This window comes from Canis aureus, chromosome 20, assembly GCF_053574225.1.
Source record: "Canis aureus isolate CA01 chromosome 20, VMU_Caureus_v.1.0, whole genome shotgun sequence".
NCBI classification, from domain to species: Eukaryota; Metazoa; Chordata; class Mammalia; order Carnivora; family Canidae; genus Canis; species Canis aureus.
The window spans coordinates 8,786,303-8,805,240 of record NC_135630.1 but is presented as its reverse complement, the minus strand read 5'-3'; the positions used below and the strand labels follow the sequence as shown (position 1 = coordinate 8,805,240).

The window sequence follows — 18,938 nt, the reverse complement described above, 5'->3', positions numbered from 1 at the left end:
GAAAAGTCACATCTCAAAAAAAAAAAAAAAAAAAAAAAAAGAAAAGTCACATCTCACAGGAGAGGTGTGACACAGGGCTGTTCCTCCCACGCTCCCCGAGAGCAGATCTTGAACCAACCGGGGGCCAGTATGTCCTTACTGCCTATCAAACTACGGAAAGACCTCCGTAGGTTTGGTCAAGAACGGCTGCCCCAGCCTAGCCCCCTGCAGCCACTCTGACCCCCCGTGAGGCCCACCGGGGCCTGTGTGTGACCCAGCCGCCAGAACGGGGAATGCATGGCACAGGAGGGGGCTCCCAAGGTGCATCTTCTGACTGATGGAGACCCTCTGCCTTTAAGTATTTTTATTTTTATTATTATTTTTTCCTTTAAGTATTTTTAATATGACCCGAACACAAACCCCGCCCAGAGGGCGATGCCACTGGCGACACAGGCATGTACACTTCACAGCCAGGGGGTATACAATGCAAGGGGTGGGCAGCCTCACCTTGGAACTGATTGACCTGCTGCACTGGGTACGGGCTCCGCTGCTGCTGGAGGTGCTGGCGGGGCAGGTGTGTCTGCTGCAGCTGCTGGAACGACAGACAGCGAGGGCAGGGAGGTGACACGGGGAGAGACAATGAAACATCGTGGCAGCATTGAGGAAGGCCGTGTTAAGGCCCGAAGCGCTGCGCAGAGGCGTGAGGTTCGTCCGGGCAGGTGCACACAGCACGAGGTGGACCGGTTTTCACAAGAGGAACGCGTTCCCCGTGACCAGCACCTGGCTCCAGCCCGCGGGCTGGGCCCAAGCCCCGGATGCCCCTTCGGAGTCTGGACCCATCCCGGAGGCCCCCAGCCCGCCCTCCCACTCCACGCACACTGGCCGGGTCTGCCCCACGGGGGTGCTGGGTGCACTGGGCGGCCTTCTGCGCTCCGCTCGCGGTCACTGCCATGCGGGTCCCTTGGGGAGCACCTGGCACACCTGCTGCTCGCGGGGGGCGGGGACCGCGGGGGGGGGTCTCGGCCTGACTCTCCAACAGCAGCCTGCATGCGCCTCCTAGCTCTGTGCCACTCAGCTCAGGGCACAAGCCACTCATTTCTAATGACCTACATAGATGCTTCCAGCACAGGAAGATGGGCTTCTCAGAGGCTATATATATAAAAATAAAGGCTCGTCTTATTCCCACGAGGCCACGCTGCCTGTCAAATACGCCTGGGCAAGTACAACACACCTCGTGCCCTGGGGAAACCGCGGGGGACTCGGCGGGTGCCAGCGGCAGGAGGCTGGCGACCTCGTCTCTCTCTGTCGTGCACGGGGCTTCCTCGCAGCTGCTGTGATTCCCCCTACACCGCGTGGGGACAGGGGAGGAACCCCGAGCGACGTGGAAAAGGCAGGGGAAGGGGCCTGTCGTCACCCCCTCCAGCCCCCGCGGAACAGTCGCAGGGCACCTGCCATCCGCCCGGGCTGCTAAAGACCACGCAGCAAGGTCTTTATCATACACATAACCCCCCTGGAGCACTTCGCACCTAACGCATGTGTTTAGTTCTATTTTTTCCTCTTGTTTTTGTTTCCGGGCAGCTCTGTAATCTTCTTTCTCTTTCTTTTCCCCTTTCCTTTCTCTCCACAAGGCCAGCCGGCTCTCTGGCAACCAAAGAAAAGAAAGGCCTCTGCCCCGCTCACCCCATCCTGCGGTGCCTGCCGTGGCGTTTTGCACAAACTGTGGAAATTGATTAATTGTGTGGATAAAGTGTAGATGAGGAAGCACGCCAGTCTCCTGGGCGGCAAGGGACAGTGAACCGAGCCCTCCAGGGGCCTCTCCTCAGCCTGACTTGTCGTATTAGGTGAGCATCTAAGCGTCCCACCGCCCACTGGAAGCAGCAGCCTCGGGGTGGCCCGGGGTGGGGGTCAGGGCTCCGGTTCCAGTCCTGGGCCGTGCCTCCCTAGCTCCGAGAAATCGCACGAGCGCCCTGGCCTCAGTTTCCTCACGGGTAAAATACAAAAGCCTTCACGATCACCAACACCTCTTCTGGGTCTAAAATCCTAGGTTCCGTGGAACCTTCGTGAATGCACGAGGGGTGACATGCTCCGTGCTCTTTGAGAATGAGGGATCAAAACACTTAAGTCACACGTGCTTTGCACGCGCTCTGCCGTGGTTCCGAAGTCCACCAGAACCGGTTCAGAGCCCCCAGTCCCCCGCTTCACCCCTCACCCGGCGTTCAGGAAGCCCCAGGCTCTCTAGTCGCTGGGCTCCGCAGGCAGGTTAGTAGGACACCGGGGCCGCTGGCGCAGCGCCAAGGAAGTCAGCGTGGCATCCGTGTGGCAACAGCGTCCTCAAGACCAAAGGCTGATGGCTCAGCACTTGCAGGCCCCGCGACAGCGCCCCATCAACTGCGCGCCCGGGCAGACGGGCCGAGCACCTGCCTCCCCGCAGCCTCCCAGCCTCCCTTCGGCCCCGTCCCACCGGCCTCGTGGCCGCAGCCCTCACGGCACACTCTGGGACCCCGGGGGCACGGGACAGGTCCCCCCACACCTGCACACGGTCGCCCAAGAATCTTGCATGCCTTAGTCCACGTGATCCTTACCCCGGTCCCAGGACAAAGGCTGGGGACTGATTGAACCTCACCTGGCCCATGAGGAGGGAGGGTCAGAGGTTCTTCCAAAACCCTACACGAGCAAAGGATGGGGCACGTCCTGAGTTACACTGCTCTGCCCTCAGTCCCTCCTCATTGCTTGGTGCCCACAACCTGCTGGGGATGGCACCCGCTTCCTGATCTTTTCCAAGGAGCCCTGTGCCTCTCTGCATCCTGGTTCAGAGGGGCGCCCTGCTCCCTGAGGTTTGGCTGCCCTCGCGGAGTTCCCCCCCCCCCCAGCTGGCCTGGCTACCCCGTCCCCTACCTGCCCCTGGGTCATGGCACCCACGGCACAGGCCACGGCTCAGAGCATCAGACGTGCCCGACCCTCACTGGATTGGCGGAGGAGAGGCCGTCCAAAGCCCAGTGTCCATTTGTCACTGCCTGAGACATGTGAGCCCGGTGCCTTGTCACACACCTTATGCAGGGTGAGAGGGTGAGAGGTTTGTTTGTACAGGAGCTGCCAGGCGGCTGACCGACCTTGGTAGAGGGGAGATAATTACACAGCTGCTCAGGAACAAAAGTCAAGAAGGGAACATACGGGAACCGGGCTCAGCAGTAGGATTTTTCTCCTTGGGGGATGACTGGTGGTGTTGCTCTGAATTGCAGCTCTTGGTAGGGGCCTTGGCGGGTCTGCGTCCCACGAACTATCCCATGTGCAGATGGAGACACAGATACGGGCACATACTGTGTGTATATACGTGTACATAGCATATGTGTTGTATTTTATGTATTGATAAATTTCCAAAATTCGGATTGTATTAGGAATGTTCTGGGAGGGGAACTGGCACACAGAGCTCTGTTGGGCTCTCAGCCTCATATGACGACCTCACACCCACCTCCTGTCATCAGAGAGAGCTGCCCTGTGCAGACCCCACGGGAGCCAGCGAGCCATCTCCTGTGGAAGGCCTCAGGCCTTCCCCGGGATGCTAGGGAACCAGGCATGGCCATCTTGAAAAACAAAACACACAGACCTACAGAAGCAGCTCTCAGGGAAGGCTTTCTTCCAAAGCTGGAGGAATTACATGGCAAGGGTGGACAAAGATGCCGAAGGTAAGGCTTTATTTGTGTTAGGCCTTCCTTTAACTCAAAGATTTCTTGAGCTGTTTTAAAGCTGTTGGGAATCTTCTTAAGTTTGCACCCTTTCCGTGACCCTGAGTTCAGGTTTCCAGGTAGTTCTGTGAGCCCTATTATTCTTCTATTGTTCCTGTCCCATTGTTCATGACCAATTCTGTAGAATTCTCCTCGATCCCTCCTTCTGACATTTTCCTTCAAGAAGCAAAGTTCTCTGAGTTATTTTCTTTTTCTCTTCGTGCTAGAAATATTAGCGTCTATGAAGAATGTGAGGCAGCCTCCCAGCCCCCATACTGATGGGCGCAGACCCCTGCACCAGAAACCAGAAGAAAAGGAGTCGGGCTTGAATCGAAGAAATGTCTCTGGCAAATGGGCCTTCGCTTGATGGCCAAGGCCTGTCTTTTAAGAACAAACTCATTCGCTCTAAGAAAAAGCCTAAGTAATTGAAAGGTCTACCTTCTGCAGGGTCTTCTGTGATTGTGGGAAATGCTGGACTGTGACTATTTTGACAAAGGACATGAACTGGAACTCTCCCGCAGACACCAGGCACTGAATAAATGCTTGATGAATAAATGAATCGTGTTACCTGCTCGGCCAGAATCTGCTGCTGCTGTTGCTGCTGCTGCTGCTGTTGCTGTTGCTGCTGTTGCTGCTGCTGCTGTTGCTGCTGCTGCTGCTGCTGCCTTTGCTCCCGCAGGAACTGTTGCTTCTGCTGCTCCATCAACTGGGCCCGCTGGTCAATGAGCATCTGCTTCATGATGGCAGCCTGGGGCTGGGTGCTGAGGAAGCCAGGACCCGCAGGACTGGCTCCGGAGACCATGCCACCCGAGCCCGGGGGCACCGAGGACTGCATGGAGCCTGTGGTCCGGGGAAGTCCAACTGGGTGCTGCTCCTGGGAGGACAGCAAGACGAGAGAAGGCACAGATTTCATACCCTTTTCATGAAAGGAAGCATGGGGCAGAGGTCTTGGCTTGTGGACATGAGAGGTTCCAGGAGGCACACACTCCATTCCACAAAAACAACCCAGTGATCCTCAAATCTGGCCTTGCCATAGCGGAACTGGAGGCCCGCAGGAGGACAGTAAAAGAGGATGGCTCCAGGAAATCTGAGAGCAAGTCCAGCCTGTTTGGTTAAGGGACAAAGACTGGGCAACCAGCTAACAGTCTGCACTCCTCCAAAGGAGAGAGACCAAGACCCCAGGGTGGGCTCACCTCAAGTCTGGAACGAGAGAGCCTGGCCTTACCTCTTAGCCTTTCCTGCCTCCCTGGCCTAAATGGACTTCTTCTAGCTAAGTGGAGAGACATTCACAGAAGAATTCTGGAATTTTTTAATCATTAGATCTACTATTCCATGGAATTCTAATTGATTGCAACATTTGAGAGCTTTGCTATACGTAAAAAAAAAAAAAAAAAAAAAAAAAAAAAAAAATTCCTGCTAGTGGGAGTTGTTGACAGTGAAAACTGGAAATGTGTGTTATTGAACAAAGCTATATAGTCTCCCGACAACTTTAAAAATAGAACTGAGCCTCCTATGTCTGGGACAATTTATAATGTGGGGGTTGATGGGGGTCTTCTGATTTTACAACTGTCTCCATCAAACGACGGGAATTTGTAAGGATTGGTTCTTAAGGAGTAGGAAGTAAAGTGGCAGAGAACTACTCACAGACTAAGTGACTACCTGGAGAGCGTGCTCAGAGGGGAAGCCTATAACAGCCAGCCAGGGTAGACTAAGGAAAAAAAAGCCTGATGGGAAGCGTTGGTAGATGACCATACGATTCGGCTTCTAGATAGTTCCTTTCTTGTTCATCTACCAAGCACACCCGGTAATGGCAAGTATTGTGTGAATATCCCGCAGAAACGTCCCCTTTGATTCGAGTTGCCAGTGATTAATCGGAACACAGTGGATCTCATGTCTGAGATGAGCACAAATTAAGTGGGCACACATGCAAGAACTTACCGGTCATAGTACAGGTACCATCATGAGGCCAAAATAGTAAGAAATGAGTATGAATAGTTCTATAGTTATTTAAATATTTTTGTATCCAGTTAAGCTAGATTTTAATATTTTTCCTACTTCTGCTTTGCTACCTTTTTGATTCACATATAGTCAAGCATGCTGGCCCTGTCCTCTCAAAAACATACTGTTGAGCGTGACCTCTGGCTCTCCTAGACAACAGCCCCGGATCTGATTCCGCACAGCCTGGACTTGTATACCTTCCCCTGTTGTGTGGTGCTCAGCCCCTCCTACTTTTCTTTCCAGGTGCCAGATACCTCAACTACATCTCCAGCTGCTCTACTTCCCTCCCTCCACCGACACAAATGAAACCAAACAAACAACAAACCACTATCCCTCCTCCCCTGGGAACGAGAGGCCAAGAAGTCCTGCATAGTTAGTGCAGGAGCCCAGGTCACACTTAGCAAATGGAAGAATCGGAAAGAGCAGAATTGGAACGCTGAGCTTGAGTCTAAATTTAGTATCCCTTCCACCAGCCCAGGCCCGTCTCGGACTGTGGGGCCGTGGCACCAAGTGTCCACCCAAGACTTGCTTGTTAGCTAAATATATAGTCCACCTCCCATAAGTGCACTGTGTTCTATTTTTCAAATGTAAGTGTCATTGCAAAACCCTTTTTGTCTTTGGGTATTTTCTCAGTAGACAATTATTAGGTAGAGAGCTGTGAAGTCTTTATGTGAAAAAGAACTTATACTAAAAAAAAAAAAAAAAAAAAAAAAAAAAATTGCCAGAGACCTTAATGCTACCACAAAGTTTCCTTTAGGCCTGATCCCCAAAGGCATCAAGATATCTCAGAGTCTTCCGTTTCCCCCCCAATACTTGTTGCCCATTTCCCTGGCCCTCCTCCTAATGGGATAAAGCTGCTTCTTGCCACCCTTAGAAACAAATGGCTAATTTGACTTAACACTTTAACAAACAAATTCGCAGTGAAGTATAAATAGTTAACCGCTCAGCAAAAATACAGACTACAGGTTCCCCTCTACCGTCCCCTCTGAACCACATATTTCAGTGTATTTTATATTTTCCAGTTTTGATAAGGAAGAGTTAGGAAAAAAAAAAAAAAAGAGAGAGAGACCCAAGGGAAGATAAAGTTTGCTTCAGCTCATTTTATGAGAGGGCTAGTCTGGGCGGGCCCCGGCTGGCCCTGTTTCTCTTTGGGCACTTTGGGATATTCTTGTCCTGTGTGAGCAGCCCCGGGTAGATGGGGCTCATGCCTAGAAGGGGTAAGTAGGGCCGCGTTGCTTTCCTAGCCTTTTCTCCACCCAGGAAAGAAAGGGAGAGGCAAGTGAGGTAGTGAGGTAGATACATCCAACCACTTTTGGGCCCTGTCTTTTCCCCCAATGGGGGAAAAATGTCCCAAAGAGACAGTTAGGTTATTACTTCCCAGGATCATGCATTTCTCCAAACGGTTCCCTCCCAAAGGTTTTGCCTTTGGGTTTCTTGCGGAAGACCTGGAGACCCAGGGGCAGGAGGGCCATGGACGGTTTAAAGGCTTGCCTTCCATATGAAACATTTGTGAATCTAGGTTGATGCGCCTCTAGAACTTGCCCAACGAGCTCTGCTGCACTCAGCAGCGGGTGAGTGACACCCGGAGCCCCGGCCTCAAGTGTGTATTCCAAAGTGTGAAGCACGCAGCAAGTGACTCGCCTTACAAATGGGGCTGGCTCAGGCCATTAGCTGTTTCATATTACATGGCAGCTTTTAACCTCCAGTCTACCAGGGCTTAATGAGCAATGGCCCGTCGCATTTCAGGATTTCAAGCCGCCGCTCTTGTTTCTAAGGAGGACACACACTGCGCGTGCAATTAGAGAAAACCAGGCTGGGCTTTCGTCAGAGAAATGTAATGCCTGGAAGCCAAATGATGCAGTATTTTTAGTTTTAATTACTGGCTCCTTCTCCAGCCCGCCCCCTGCCCAACCACCTCCCTTGCATCTACCAAGAATCTTAACTCAGTAGCCTCCCCCCACCCCAAATCCTACTGGCCCCACCCATCCTCCTAACTCCCCAAACCTTCTCACTCTCCAGTAAAAGGGGGGCGAGGGTTAAAACCCACAGACCCATTTCACATAGCTTCTTCTCCAGGGAAGAGATCTTAGCAATTTTCTAAGGGCTGGAGAGAGGCAGGAGGTGTAAAAAATAATAATAATAAAAAAAGTTAAAGAATAATGTAAAAAGCCAAAAATGCCCCACCTCCTCCAAAGAGGCAGTTTTCTACTTCAAAAAACAGCTGTGGTAAAAATATCTCCCGAGAGCAGCCAGCTGTTTATTTATAAATCTGCGCGTAGCGAGGCTGTATTTCTCCTAAGTGTTTTCAAGAGCAAGCGGGGTGTCGGGGTGACGGGGCCGGGGCTGCTGGTGGTGACCCGGGGCGGGGGGGGGCGGGAGGCCTCGAGGTTGCGGGGTCGGAAAGTGGGGCGAGGTGCGGGGGCTCCGGGAGGGCCCAAGGCTGCGGGGTCCAGGTGCGGGGCGGGGGTGCGGGGGCTCCGGGGGGCCCAAGGCTCCGGGGCTGGGGTGCCGGTGCAGGGGTGCGGGGGCTCCGGGGGCCCCAAAGCTGCGGGGTCGGGGTGGGGGCGGGGGTTCGGGGGTTCCGGGGTCCAAGGCTGCGGTCCGGGGTGCGAGGCGGGGGTGCGGGGGCTCTGGGGCCCCCAGGCTGTGGGCCGGGGTGTGGGGGCTCCAAGGCTGCGGGGTCGGGGTGGGGGGCGGAGGTGCGGGGGCTCCGGGGGCGCCAAGGCTGCGGGGTCGGGTGCGGGGCGGGGGTGCAGGGGCTCCGGGGGGGCCCAAGGCTCCGGGGCTGGGGTGCCGATGCAGGGGTGCGGGGGTTCTGGGGTCCCAAGGCTGTGGGCCGGGGTGCGAGGTGGGGGTGTGGGGGCTCCGGGGGCCCAAGGCTGCGGGGTCGGGGTGGGGGTGCGGGGGTTCTGGGGGCCCAAGGCTGCGGGCCGGGGTGCGGGGCGGGGGTGCGGGAGCTTCGGGGGCCCAAGGCTGCGGGCCAGGGGGCGGGGGCTCCGGGGGCCCCAAGGCTGCGGGGTCGGGGTGGGGGGCGGGGGTGCAGGGACTCTGGGGGCGCCAAGGCTGCAGGGTCGGGGTGCGGGGCGGGGGTGCTGAGGCTCCGAGGGCCCCAAGGCTGTGGGGCGGGGGTGCGGGGGCTCTGGGAGGCCCCAAGCCTGCTGGGTTGGGGTGCGGGGCGGGGGTGCGGGGGCTCTGGGAGGGCTCAAGGCTGCAGGGTCGGGGTGCGGGGCGGGGGTGCGCGGGCTCCGGGGGCCCCAAGCCTGCAGATCAGGGTGCGGGGCAGGGGTGCGGGGGCTCCGGGGGCCCCAAGGCTGCAGGCCGGGGTGCAGGTGCGGGGGCTCCGGGGGCCCCAAGTCTGCAGGCTGGGGTGCAGGTGCGCGGGCTCCGGGGACCCCAAGCCTGCAGATCGGGGTGCGGGGCGGGGGTGCGGGGGCTCCGGGCGCCCCAAGGCTGCGGGCCGGGGTGCAGGTGCGGGGACTCCGGAGGGCCCCAAGCTTGCAGATCGCTGTGCGGGGCGGGGGTGCGGGGCTCCAAGGCTGCGGGCCCGGGTGCAGGTGCGGGGGCTCCGGGGGCCCCAAGCCTGCAGATCCGGGTGCCCCGCCAGGGGAGCGCGGGCTGCAGGGCGCCGGGCCGAGCCGGCGCGGCAGCTGCGGTTCCCCCGCTGGCCCAGCAGAGGGTGGTGTCTGCCCGACTGTCCCGCGGCGCGGCCCCGCCCCCCCCCCCCCCCCCCCGATGGCTTAATCAGGACCCCCCCCCCCCCCCCCCCCCGTCTGGGCGGCGCTGCGCAGCCGAGCCAGGCAGTCAAGTGTTACTGCGTACAGCAGGTAGCCTGGCAACTGAGAGCATAATACCGAGCAGATGGTGTTCGCACGGCGTGATGGACATCACACACGACAGCCTGAGACAATCCAGGAATTCCCTGGTGACTCGGGGCCCTCTTTACACAAAATGAGCTCTCTCTCCACTGCCGTGCATCTCTGGGGTGATCCCCCCTCCTCCGACTGACACCGAACTGGTTTCTTATTACCGACTTTTCTCGCAGCCCGAGGGGAGGGAGAGTGCAGGTGGGGGAGGGGGAGGCCCGGGGGCGGGAGGGGAGGGCGGGGGCGAGGGCCTCCACCTGCAGCCCCCCCCCCCCCCAGCCCAGGCTGCACAAAGCCCGCGCGGGAGGGCGGCCTCGGCTCCGAGTCTTTGCAATCGCCGGGCCTACGAGCGGCCTAAATGAAATTTAGGATTTTACTTAAAAAGTCCCCTGGGGCGTAATTTAGCCTCTTGACTCTATCCTATATGCTTACAAGTCCTTAGGGGGCTCTAGGAAGTCGGGAGAGGGGCGGCAGGCCCGAAGATGCCTCTCGGCGCTGGCGTCTCTAACAAAGAGACCGAGGAGGCCGGGCGGGCGCGGGCGGGTGCCCCGGGGCGCGGGGGTCCTCGCAGGGCGCGCTCCCGGGTCCCTAACCACCTCCCCCCCGCCCCCCCCCCCCCGCCCAGGGCGTGCATGCCCGGCCGGGCAGCAAATGGGTGCGGAGGGCAGGCGAGGAGACAGGAGGGTTGTTCATGTAGGAGAAAGTCAAAATAGTACAATGGATGTCCCAGGAAACCAGTCTATGCCTTTCACGTACACTGACCTGGATCAAGTTATTAAAAAAAAAAAAAAAAAAATCAGCCCCTCCAGCCCAAAAGGAAGTTTGCCTACATTCTATACACCAAGAGGCTCCTATGTCCAACCAATCACCAGCATCCGGAGGCTTTCTCCTGCAAAGGTACTTAAGCGTCAGAAGAAGGAAGTATTTTCAAAGGTGGAAGCTAACGTTTCACGCGGAACATCCCACTTGCTGGGAAAGAGCTCAGCGGTTTTATGTCAGAGGGCAGCAGGGGGTGAACCCCACACCCATTGCAGCCTGATGGAGGCCTCTGGCTCTGACACCCCGAGGCCCAGAACTGGCTGAGGATCTGGGAAGCCATCTGACCTCTCGGTTTGGGTCCCCACCTCGTCACATGAAAATCGGATTCTTAAGACTCTTCCCTTGACCAGTGGAAACTTTGGAGGTGAAAGAGTTACAGAAAGAAAATGGTTATTAAGAAGATGCCAACACCTCCCCCACTGCCAGTTTGGGCAGTTTGGGAACCATAATGGGCTAAGTTCAATCAGAAGTTCTGAAAGTGGGGTTCCAGAATCAGCAGCCTTAGCATCACCTGGGAGCTTGTGAGAACTATCAGTTCACAGGCTCCACCTGAGAATTCAGGGCCTAGTGAATCAGAACTTCTAGAAGTGGTTTAAGTGCCCTCCAGGTAATTATGATGGCCCACGGTTTGAGAATCACTGGGGCAAATAGTCGTCCTAATTTATTATGGGCGCTGACGGCAACCTGGGGCATCTGAGTTCTCTGGGCCCTGATTTAGACTGCAAATCTTGCACTTTCAAAAAGCAAGTCAGACTGCTGAGTTGCTTAGGTTTTTATTGCAAATTCTTCAGCATTGGGAACAAAATTCTTCAGTTTTCAGAGGGCTGCTCAGGCAGTGCAAACCCAAGCATTCTGAAAGGAGCCCATGGCCATGATTCTTCCTGGAAGGTCGGTAGTACTCATGCAAGTCTGCCGTGGGGGCAGAGCAGCAGCCAAGAGGGAGGAAGAGGTGAGGCCCCCGAAAGTCCCTTGCTAGGGAAGGAAGCATAAACATCACCGAACTACCCATCTCCTGGTCTGATACAAGATACAACTATGGAAAGCTGTCATTTGAGGAGAGTTCCCTCTGTGGGAAAAGGTTCTTCAAACGTGGAAAAGACCAGAAGCAACAATGGAAGAAGACAAGCTGCATTTGCAGAGCAGCTACTGGATGCTTTCACCTGCATAATTAAACACATTTTGTTGATTAAAAAAACCCCAAGTCTCTGAGAGGTTAAGGAACTTGTCTGACGACCCACAGCTGGTGGTGGTGTCTCTGGGATTCTCACTTTTCCATTGACCATAACATGCATCTGGTCTAAATTGAGCAGACCACCCAAGAGGACTGTGGAGTAAAGAGAAGTGGGAAGGGGGCGGGGGGTGGGGGGAGAGGAATGGGCATAGAATTAAAAGGTAGAATCTCTACAGGGATCAAAGGACGAAGCTGAAAGAGCACGAAAATATGCATCATTTTTTTATATGTTGCCTGATGCCCAAAATTAGGATGCCTTTGTGGTATCAACTTTGACATTTAAAGAAAGGGCATAAGATTAGACCATCTAACCATAAGTGGAAGGAAGAAACAAAATGAAATAAAACCTTAGAATTCTCTTTGAAGTCGATCAAGTGTCAGGGCAGAAACTTGGTCTCAGGATGGTGGCTTCTTTTACAGACTCTCTTTGTCCTTGTCCAGAACAATTTTTCACTGTGGGTCTGGAGAGTGGCTTACAATAAACTCACCGCAGAGCCCCAACGGGGCCCACCCCACGTAAACCCTCCCCCGTTTCTGCAGATTATTGAAGACGATTGGATAAAAAGGTTTGTTTTATGATCTCTGATGGTTGTGTCCCCAGGACGATAGAGTTTTGAGGCCGTTTACCAATATAGAGTTTTGAGGCTGTTTACCAATATAGTTTTGAGGCCGTTTATCACTGAACTGGCAGTAACTTGAGGCCCAGCGGTAAGCCTGCTAAATGGGTTCAGCAAAGTTTTTGGTTCAACCTTGAAGGAACAGTTTACGTTGGAGGAACCCACCAGGCCTGGGTAGGAACACAGTTCCAGCACAGGCCCGGAGGCTGGCACTCCTGACTGCACAACCAACAGCTTGTTATTATTACTGTTACTGTTTTAACCTCTTGATCATGCAGCCCTACAAAGTCAGGGTGACAAAAGAGCTGGGTTTCTGTTTCTAGCTTAGCTCTAAAGCGATGAGGACTGAGATGTTCTTCCCAGGTTCTCAATGAGCAGAATGGAGTCCCCGCCCCCCCTTCCCCCCCCGCCCCCGGCATTTAACTATTGAAAAAATACATGTGTTGCTGATTCTCCCCCTGATCCTGGGAAATATTTGAAACAGTGCATAAAAGTAGAAAGAACCAAAAAAAAAAAAAAAAAAAAAAGCAATATTTATTTTTAAACGCTCAGAGGCAACCATGTTAATATTTTGATGTGTTTTTGTATTTCCCCCAACTTTTTCCTCTGTCGACAATAATCTGCTTTCCATGGTCATGGTTATGTTCCATACAGGACAGTAGCACTGTTTCTAAGTGACACAAGAGAGTAGGAAGTTTCAGCCTTCCAAATGCATCCAAGTTAGTTTTGGGGTCAAGTGACAGCCTTACGGGAATATATCTGCCAGGCCCTGAGGTTCTGTAGGAGTCTTCTAGCATCCAGCAGGGAGCGAGGTCCACAGTTGCAGCAGAGTAAATGTTTGCTGAGCAGAACTGCCTACAGCATTGGCCGTGATGAATCCTAGCCTGACCCAGTATCCTGTATGACCCGAGAAGAGAGAGGGAAAAAAGATGGCCCTACAGTGGACGGCTTCTCCCAGCTACAGGAAAGGAGCCTCCAGTGACGACGAAAGAAAGGGTTAAAGTTGGCGGTCCAGCGCCAAGACTGGATGCACCGACCACAGGAAGGTCAGGCTTTCAAGGTCTTACTTGGGGGGTAAGAACAACAAAAATACCATTTGTCCTTACCAGTGCTTTGAACGCAGTCACCATAGGTCCCTCCAGTGGAAACACAACTTTGAGAGTTATGCTTTTCCTCTGCCTTTGATGTAAATTATAGAGTCCTTTTGATCCCTTTGTTGTGATTAATCCTACCAGCAAAGCAACTCTAAATTGGTTAAAAGTTCATTAGTGTGCAACAATAGGAGCTTGATTAAATAAATTATGGTACATCCATACCATGAATACTAGGCAGCCAATAACAATCATGCCGTCTTAGACTGCCTAATCACACAGAGAAAGGCTTACAATGTATAGTGAAGAGGAGGGGCAAAAAAGCAGTTTCTAGAACAGTACTCACACAATAATTGTGTTAGACAAGAATTATAAGTGATTTTTATTTTTATACCCTGTCAGGTTTTCTGTTAGGAAAATGTTACCTTGAGTAAATATTACTTTTTAAAACATGCTCTAAAAAACCAAGTCTTTGAATTGTCCAAAAAGAGAAAAAAGGAGAAACAAAAGGACAAGAAAAGGGGGCCTGTTGTTTTCAAGGATTCCAGAGTTGTGATGAAGACTGAGGCTTCCCCTCATTTCTAGGCAGCTGGTGGCATTTCTAGGCAGAGAAGGAAGCACAAGGCAGGTCCCTGGGCCTTCCACAAGCAGGCACAAGAGCACAGGTACCTCGTGCTGAAAGCACCTGACCCCACCTGGGGAGGGGATGGAAGGCTTATCAGAGGTGAGGGCTCCGAGCGGCCCAGGCAGACAGGAGGGGAATGGCTTCCAGGGTAGAGGCCCAGAGAGATCAAAGATTGAATACATCATACCCTGAAGTTCCATTTCTAAGGCTTCATCTCATGGAAGGAGTCACAGCTTTGTACAAAGATTGATCTGAATGGTTAGCTTGAAGGGCTCAGAGTAGCAAAAATTAAAAACAGCTTCTATGGTAAACATTTAGAGGATTCATTAAACTAGGAGCCCCCCCGCCCCCCATCCCATTAAGCATACTTCATCTGGACGGACGTGGATGGGATGTAGTGAGTTCAAGGGAGGCCCTGGCCGTGTCTGGGATCGGGGCCATTTCCACCTGAGCCCACCTTATGCTGTGGCATGTGCATAGACATCCTTAAGGAGCAGCAGCTCTCCTTTCAAGACCCGGACATAGCATGAACATGAACAAACTGGGTTTAGCTACAGGCTCAGCAGCTGGGCCAGCTTTTCATGGCTTCCACAGAGAGCTCCCACATCCCACAGAAGGCCCTCCTGGGCACTGACCACGGTCCAAGAATGCTCCAATTTACCGGGAACAGCCTGTCTGTGCTGCACGCCCCTGCTCTCTGTGGCTTTTCTCCAGGGCCAGCCCTATCTTGAACTCGAGAGATGAGTGGAAAGCCACCATCATTTGCCCTCACAGGTTGTCTTCTCCACAGGGCTGCGAGAAGACCCCAGCCCCAGAGGCCCGCGTGGCATCTGCTCCCATCCCAGTGGCCCGAAGGACACATGGGCTGCAAGTAGTTTGACAGCTGCTCCAGGAATGAGGGTTTGTTTGTTTGTTTGTTTATTTATTTATTTATTTATTTACCCAATGTTTGCTGCCTGCCTTTCCTGCCTGGATTTAAAAATAGAGAGGGGGAGGAAGGAACCTCAGCTGTCTTCAGCGGGGCTGCTGTGAAGAGTTTTTCTCTTGAGCTACTGTTCCCCCAAACTGTACCTTTCTCTTTTATTGCCTCCCCCACTTTCTGATGAAGTCATCACAGCGAAGATTGCATAACTGATGCAGAGGCCTATCTTGTGTTATACTGGGAGACAGGCCAACGTTTCCATTTATAGACAAGAGCACTACCGCGCTGCCAAATGGAGCTCTCTGCTGCAAGCACTACAAGACGGGAGGAAGGGAAGGAAGGCTCCGAGCGTGAGGGCGAGCTGTGAACAGAGGCGGGCGCCCTCCCCGTCCGCTGGGCCGCCTTGGAGGGGGGCTGGCTGCCTGCGAAGAGCCACTTCTACAAAGCTGTGTGCGCTCGGCCCTTGGTTCTCGGGCGCTCGGGCTCCCCTGGCACCAGGAGACGCTGCCAGGGGGAGGGTCTGGTCTGTCCGGTCAGCCTGTTCGGCAGGTTTTCAGACTGCTGAGCCTGTGTGCGGGCAAGCCAGGTGTGAGCACCCCGAGGCCCCGACGGGGGGGGGGGGGGGCTGGCCTCGCCGCACTCCGGAGGGCCGAAGCCAGGCCAGCCGTCGTGGCACTGGAGGAGGCCAGGACTCCGGGGAGGGCATGAGAAAGTAGGAAAGAAGGAGCAGCATGTCGAAATCTGGGTTGGTGCATCACTTATTTAGAGATTTTGGCTGAGAACCAGGTTCTCAGAGGAAGCAAGTCTAGAAGAGGGGCTCCCACAGGGCCAGGGAGGGCTTCTGGGCGGCGGGGAGGCCCTGGACCTTACGTCCTCAGTGGTGGTCGGGTTTAGATTGTTAGATACATTCTGCACACGGGGTTTTAGGGAGGGTCACTGAGAAACCCTGACAGATCTGAAAGATACCTTCTATTTTATGTTGTTGTTTTTTTTAAAGATTTATTTATTCATGAGAAACGCAGAGGGGGGGGGGGCAGAGACACAGGCAGAGGGAGAAGCAGGTTCCGTGCAGGGAGCCCGATGCGGGGCTCGATCCCAGGACCCCAGGGTCACACCCCGAGCCGAAGGCAGACGCTCAACCGCTGAGCCACCCAGGGGTCCCTATTTTATGGTCTTAAGTTGTACCCTTAAAATACCAGATCACGTGGCTCTAAGTCTATTATGAATTACTACTCTTTATCAGTCCCATGCTTATCTCGTGAATGGTGTAATAGCACCACGCTATCTTTAAAAATAAAAACATCATGTTTTTTTGGGACCCTATTGACATTTCTTCGTCTCGTAAATACACCTGGTGACTCAAAGAAGTAGAAGTGGCCAGGGTCTCTTGTTAACCTTGAGCAGAGTTGGGGACAAACTGGGATAAAAAGAGTCTGAGAAGAAACATGGGCTCCAGGGATTCTCTGCCGTTGCACCCGCGCCGCGGGCAGCACAGCTCCTGACTCCCACCTCCCACCTGTAGTATCCTGGTTCATGGAATCTGAAAGCAATTAGGAACCATCCTCTACAGATCTTAAACTTTTCACCCAATGTTATCAGGACTTCACTCAGGTAGCATGACTCCACAGCACCCGGCATACAGCAAGTGCTCACAAATGTTTGCTCTTCTTAGCACCAATATTAATAAATGATGAGAAAATTCGAAACTTTAAGGAGGGCTGATATTTTTGGCTCATATTCTGTTCTTAATAACGAGACCAGCTCCTCAGCCTTATCAAGGAAAATATCCTCTTGCACAGGAGAAAAACTCAGCCGATAGCTAACTGTGGAATCAGGCCCTCGCGTGATGGCGAAGCTTCTGTGAAACTTCCATTTTAGTGAGGAATAAACCCACTCATGTCGACAACAGCGCACAGGCCTTCTAGGATGGGGGTATGTGCCCGTAATCGTTTGCCACTTATCCCCTCTGAAAGCATCAGCATTTCTGCTTCACCCTCTGGGATGGCTCCCGCTCTCCCATCCCTCGCTATCAGAAGCTAAGGCCGAGTCTGACCTTGTCATAGATCACCTCCAGTGCCCAGCCCCTCTCCACTTTCCCTACAGTTTCCTGGGCTAATTCTTCCTCTAGCTAGCTGACCGAACCTTCCCCTCCTCTGTCTTCCCAGGGCCGGGTGAGCAACGCTACAACACGCACGTGATCTCTGCACACAAACCCCTCGCCCCCGAAGCAGCGCCTCCTCCAAGAGCTTTCCCAGCTGCCACTTCCCTCCTGGTTGATGCTCGCAGGAGGTCAAAATCAGGACGGGGAGGGTCAGGTGATTAATGTGGGAGGTGGATACGGTGAATATGGGGAGCCAACCTGCTGCTCAGGGGCCTGATCAGCCTCAGAAGGATCTTCGCATTTCTGGTCTTCCTTACCGTTGGGCCATTTCCTAATATGCAGATTTGTTATCTCCAACCTTGAGCCAACCGATGACCTTCTCCTTTGGGCTGCTTCTCCTCTGTAGCCTCCCCCCATCATTAAGAATAGACAGCTTCTCAATCGGCCACGATGAAAATCCCAACCAAGTCAACCAAACCCTTTCTGGAAGCTGAGGATAAATAGGAATGGCTGGAAGCCTGCTGCGGAGTGTGGAGGTGGGGATGATGACCCCCTAGGCTGAGCTGTGGGTCTATCTCAGGTTCCCATGACGTGACACCCAGGAGAAGCCAGTGCAGGAGAGAGTCCCTTCTTTATTTACCTTAGGTTTTTGAGGACTTACTTTTTTACTGAGGATTACTTTCTATATAAGGCCCAGTGAATATTACCTCTTAATTCATATTTAGGAGCATGTAAAAAAGGGTGACAGGGCCTATCTATCTTTCATTCCTTTTCAGGGGTAGTCGTAGAGCATTTCCAAGGAAAGAAGGAGTCCCTGAGCCCTCATTAGTTAGTAAACACAAGCTTCCCCCCGCCCCCCCCGCCCCGGGAGTCGAGGCCTATGTACGGGGTGTGGAGGTCTATCTCACAACACGGAGGGGCCACCCTGCGCCTCGGAGCCCAGCCACCATTGCCATGGAAATATCTGGGGCTTCTGCGGGTCCCACCCACTCTCAGTACCTCCCCAGAGGCTTCTTGGGGACAGAGTCCAAATATATCCCGCAGGCAGATGCACACACATCCCAGGTGGGAACCTAGAAAGGCCCGGAATACTCTGGACTCACTTTTTTGCTGAAGGACTCTGGTAAGAAACAGTACCTAGGTGAGTGAAATGTACTTGCCGAGGCTGCTAAGCCCCCTAAGTTCAGGGCCCTGGTCCAAGGACGTGAAGCCTCACGCCTGCCCCTGGAAGCTGTACAGTGCTGTGCATCCTTGATGGCATCTCCGACTTGAGTTTTTCTTAGAGAACACTTGGCCCCAAATAAAACCCAGGCAAACAAATAAAACAAAGCAGACAAGTAACAACTGACTTGCATAATAGAATATGGAGAGGCCTGGGTATGGATTGTGCTTGCCAGTTTGCTTTGGCTTTCTGCATGGTAAGGACTACTGCTCCGTGGCCAAAATGCATCCGTCACCCTAAAATAAGTGCACACCACAAACCATGCACCTGAGATCTGAGCACTAGTACGTTACATATACTTTGCCACTGAGGTCTTTTTTCATTTCAGACATCACATCCCCCTTTAAAAAATGCTTTGATTACCCTGGGAATTCCCAAGGGCCTATGGCATCCCAGCACGATGGCAGGAATCTAAGAGAAGGGCCACTGTGGCCTTGTCCCGTGGGACACCACAATCCCAGTGGAGAGACAAGGTCTCCCTTCATAGGAAAGCTGGAAAATGATCCCAGCTCATCAAAGGTGAGCCTGTGGCATGTGCTGTGGTTCCACAGGATTTCCATAAAGCCAGCTGGGCCAGACCTGGGATGGTCACAGTTACATGGCAGAAAGGGGGTGGAATGGGGGACACATGGGTTCCAGAGACTGGTTGCCCTGGGGCAAGTCCCCAAACATCTCTGAGCTTTAGTATCCTCCCTTATAAAATGATGACACCTGTGATCTTGAAGGCTCCCACCTGCCCTAAAATTCT

General features: G+C 53.6%; 2 protein-coding genes and 1 long non-coding RNA gene across 10 annotated transcripts in view; 2 read left to right on the top strand and 1 right to left on the bottom strand.

The window, feature by feature from the left end:
• The window catches only part of MGST2 (microsomal glutathione S-transferase 2), a 38,637-nt gene extending 32,939 nt beyond the window's left edge, over positions 1-5,698 (top strand). Inside the window, exons 5-6 of the transcript XR_013358715.1 lie at positions 1,608-1,820; positions 3,929-5,698. The gene's annotated coding sequence lies outside the window, so the exon portion shown is untranslated. The remainder of the gene's footprint in view (positions 1-1,607; positions 1,821-3,928) is intronic.
• Positions 1-18,938, bottom strand: part of MAML3 (mastermind like transcriptional coactivator 3) — a 406,685-nt gene that overhangs the window by 6,675 nt on the left and 381,072 nt on the right. For 5 of the 6 annotated variants that reach the window (XM_077860959.1, XM_077860962.1, XM_077860961.1 and 2 more), the window contains exons 3-4: positions 4,270-4,575; positions 487-571 (exon numbers count right to left, since the gene is read on the bottom strand). In XM_077860959.1, coding sequence (XP_077717085.1) covers positions 487-571; positions 4,270-4,575 — 391 coding nt within the window. The remainder of the gene's footprint in view (positions 1-486; positions 572-4,269; positions 4,576-18,938) is intronic. The other variant, XM_077860960.1, reaches the window with a different exon arrangement.
• LOC144291441 (uncharacterized) lies at positions 9,769-16,185 on the top strand. Of its 3 annotated transcripts, XR_013358707.1 has the most exons (4): positions 9,849-13,275; positions 13,906-13,985; positions 14,736-14,845; positions 15,054-16,185. It is a non-coding gene; the product is annotated as an uncharacterized LOC144291441 (long non-coding RNA). The 3 variants fall into 3 exon arrangements; XR_013358706.1 differs by having other exon boundaries at positions 9,848-13,275; positions 13,906-14,845; XR_013358705.1 differs by having other exon boundaries at positions 9,769-14,845.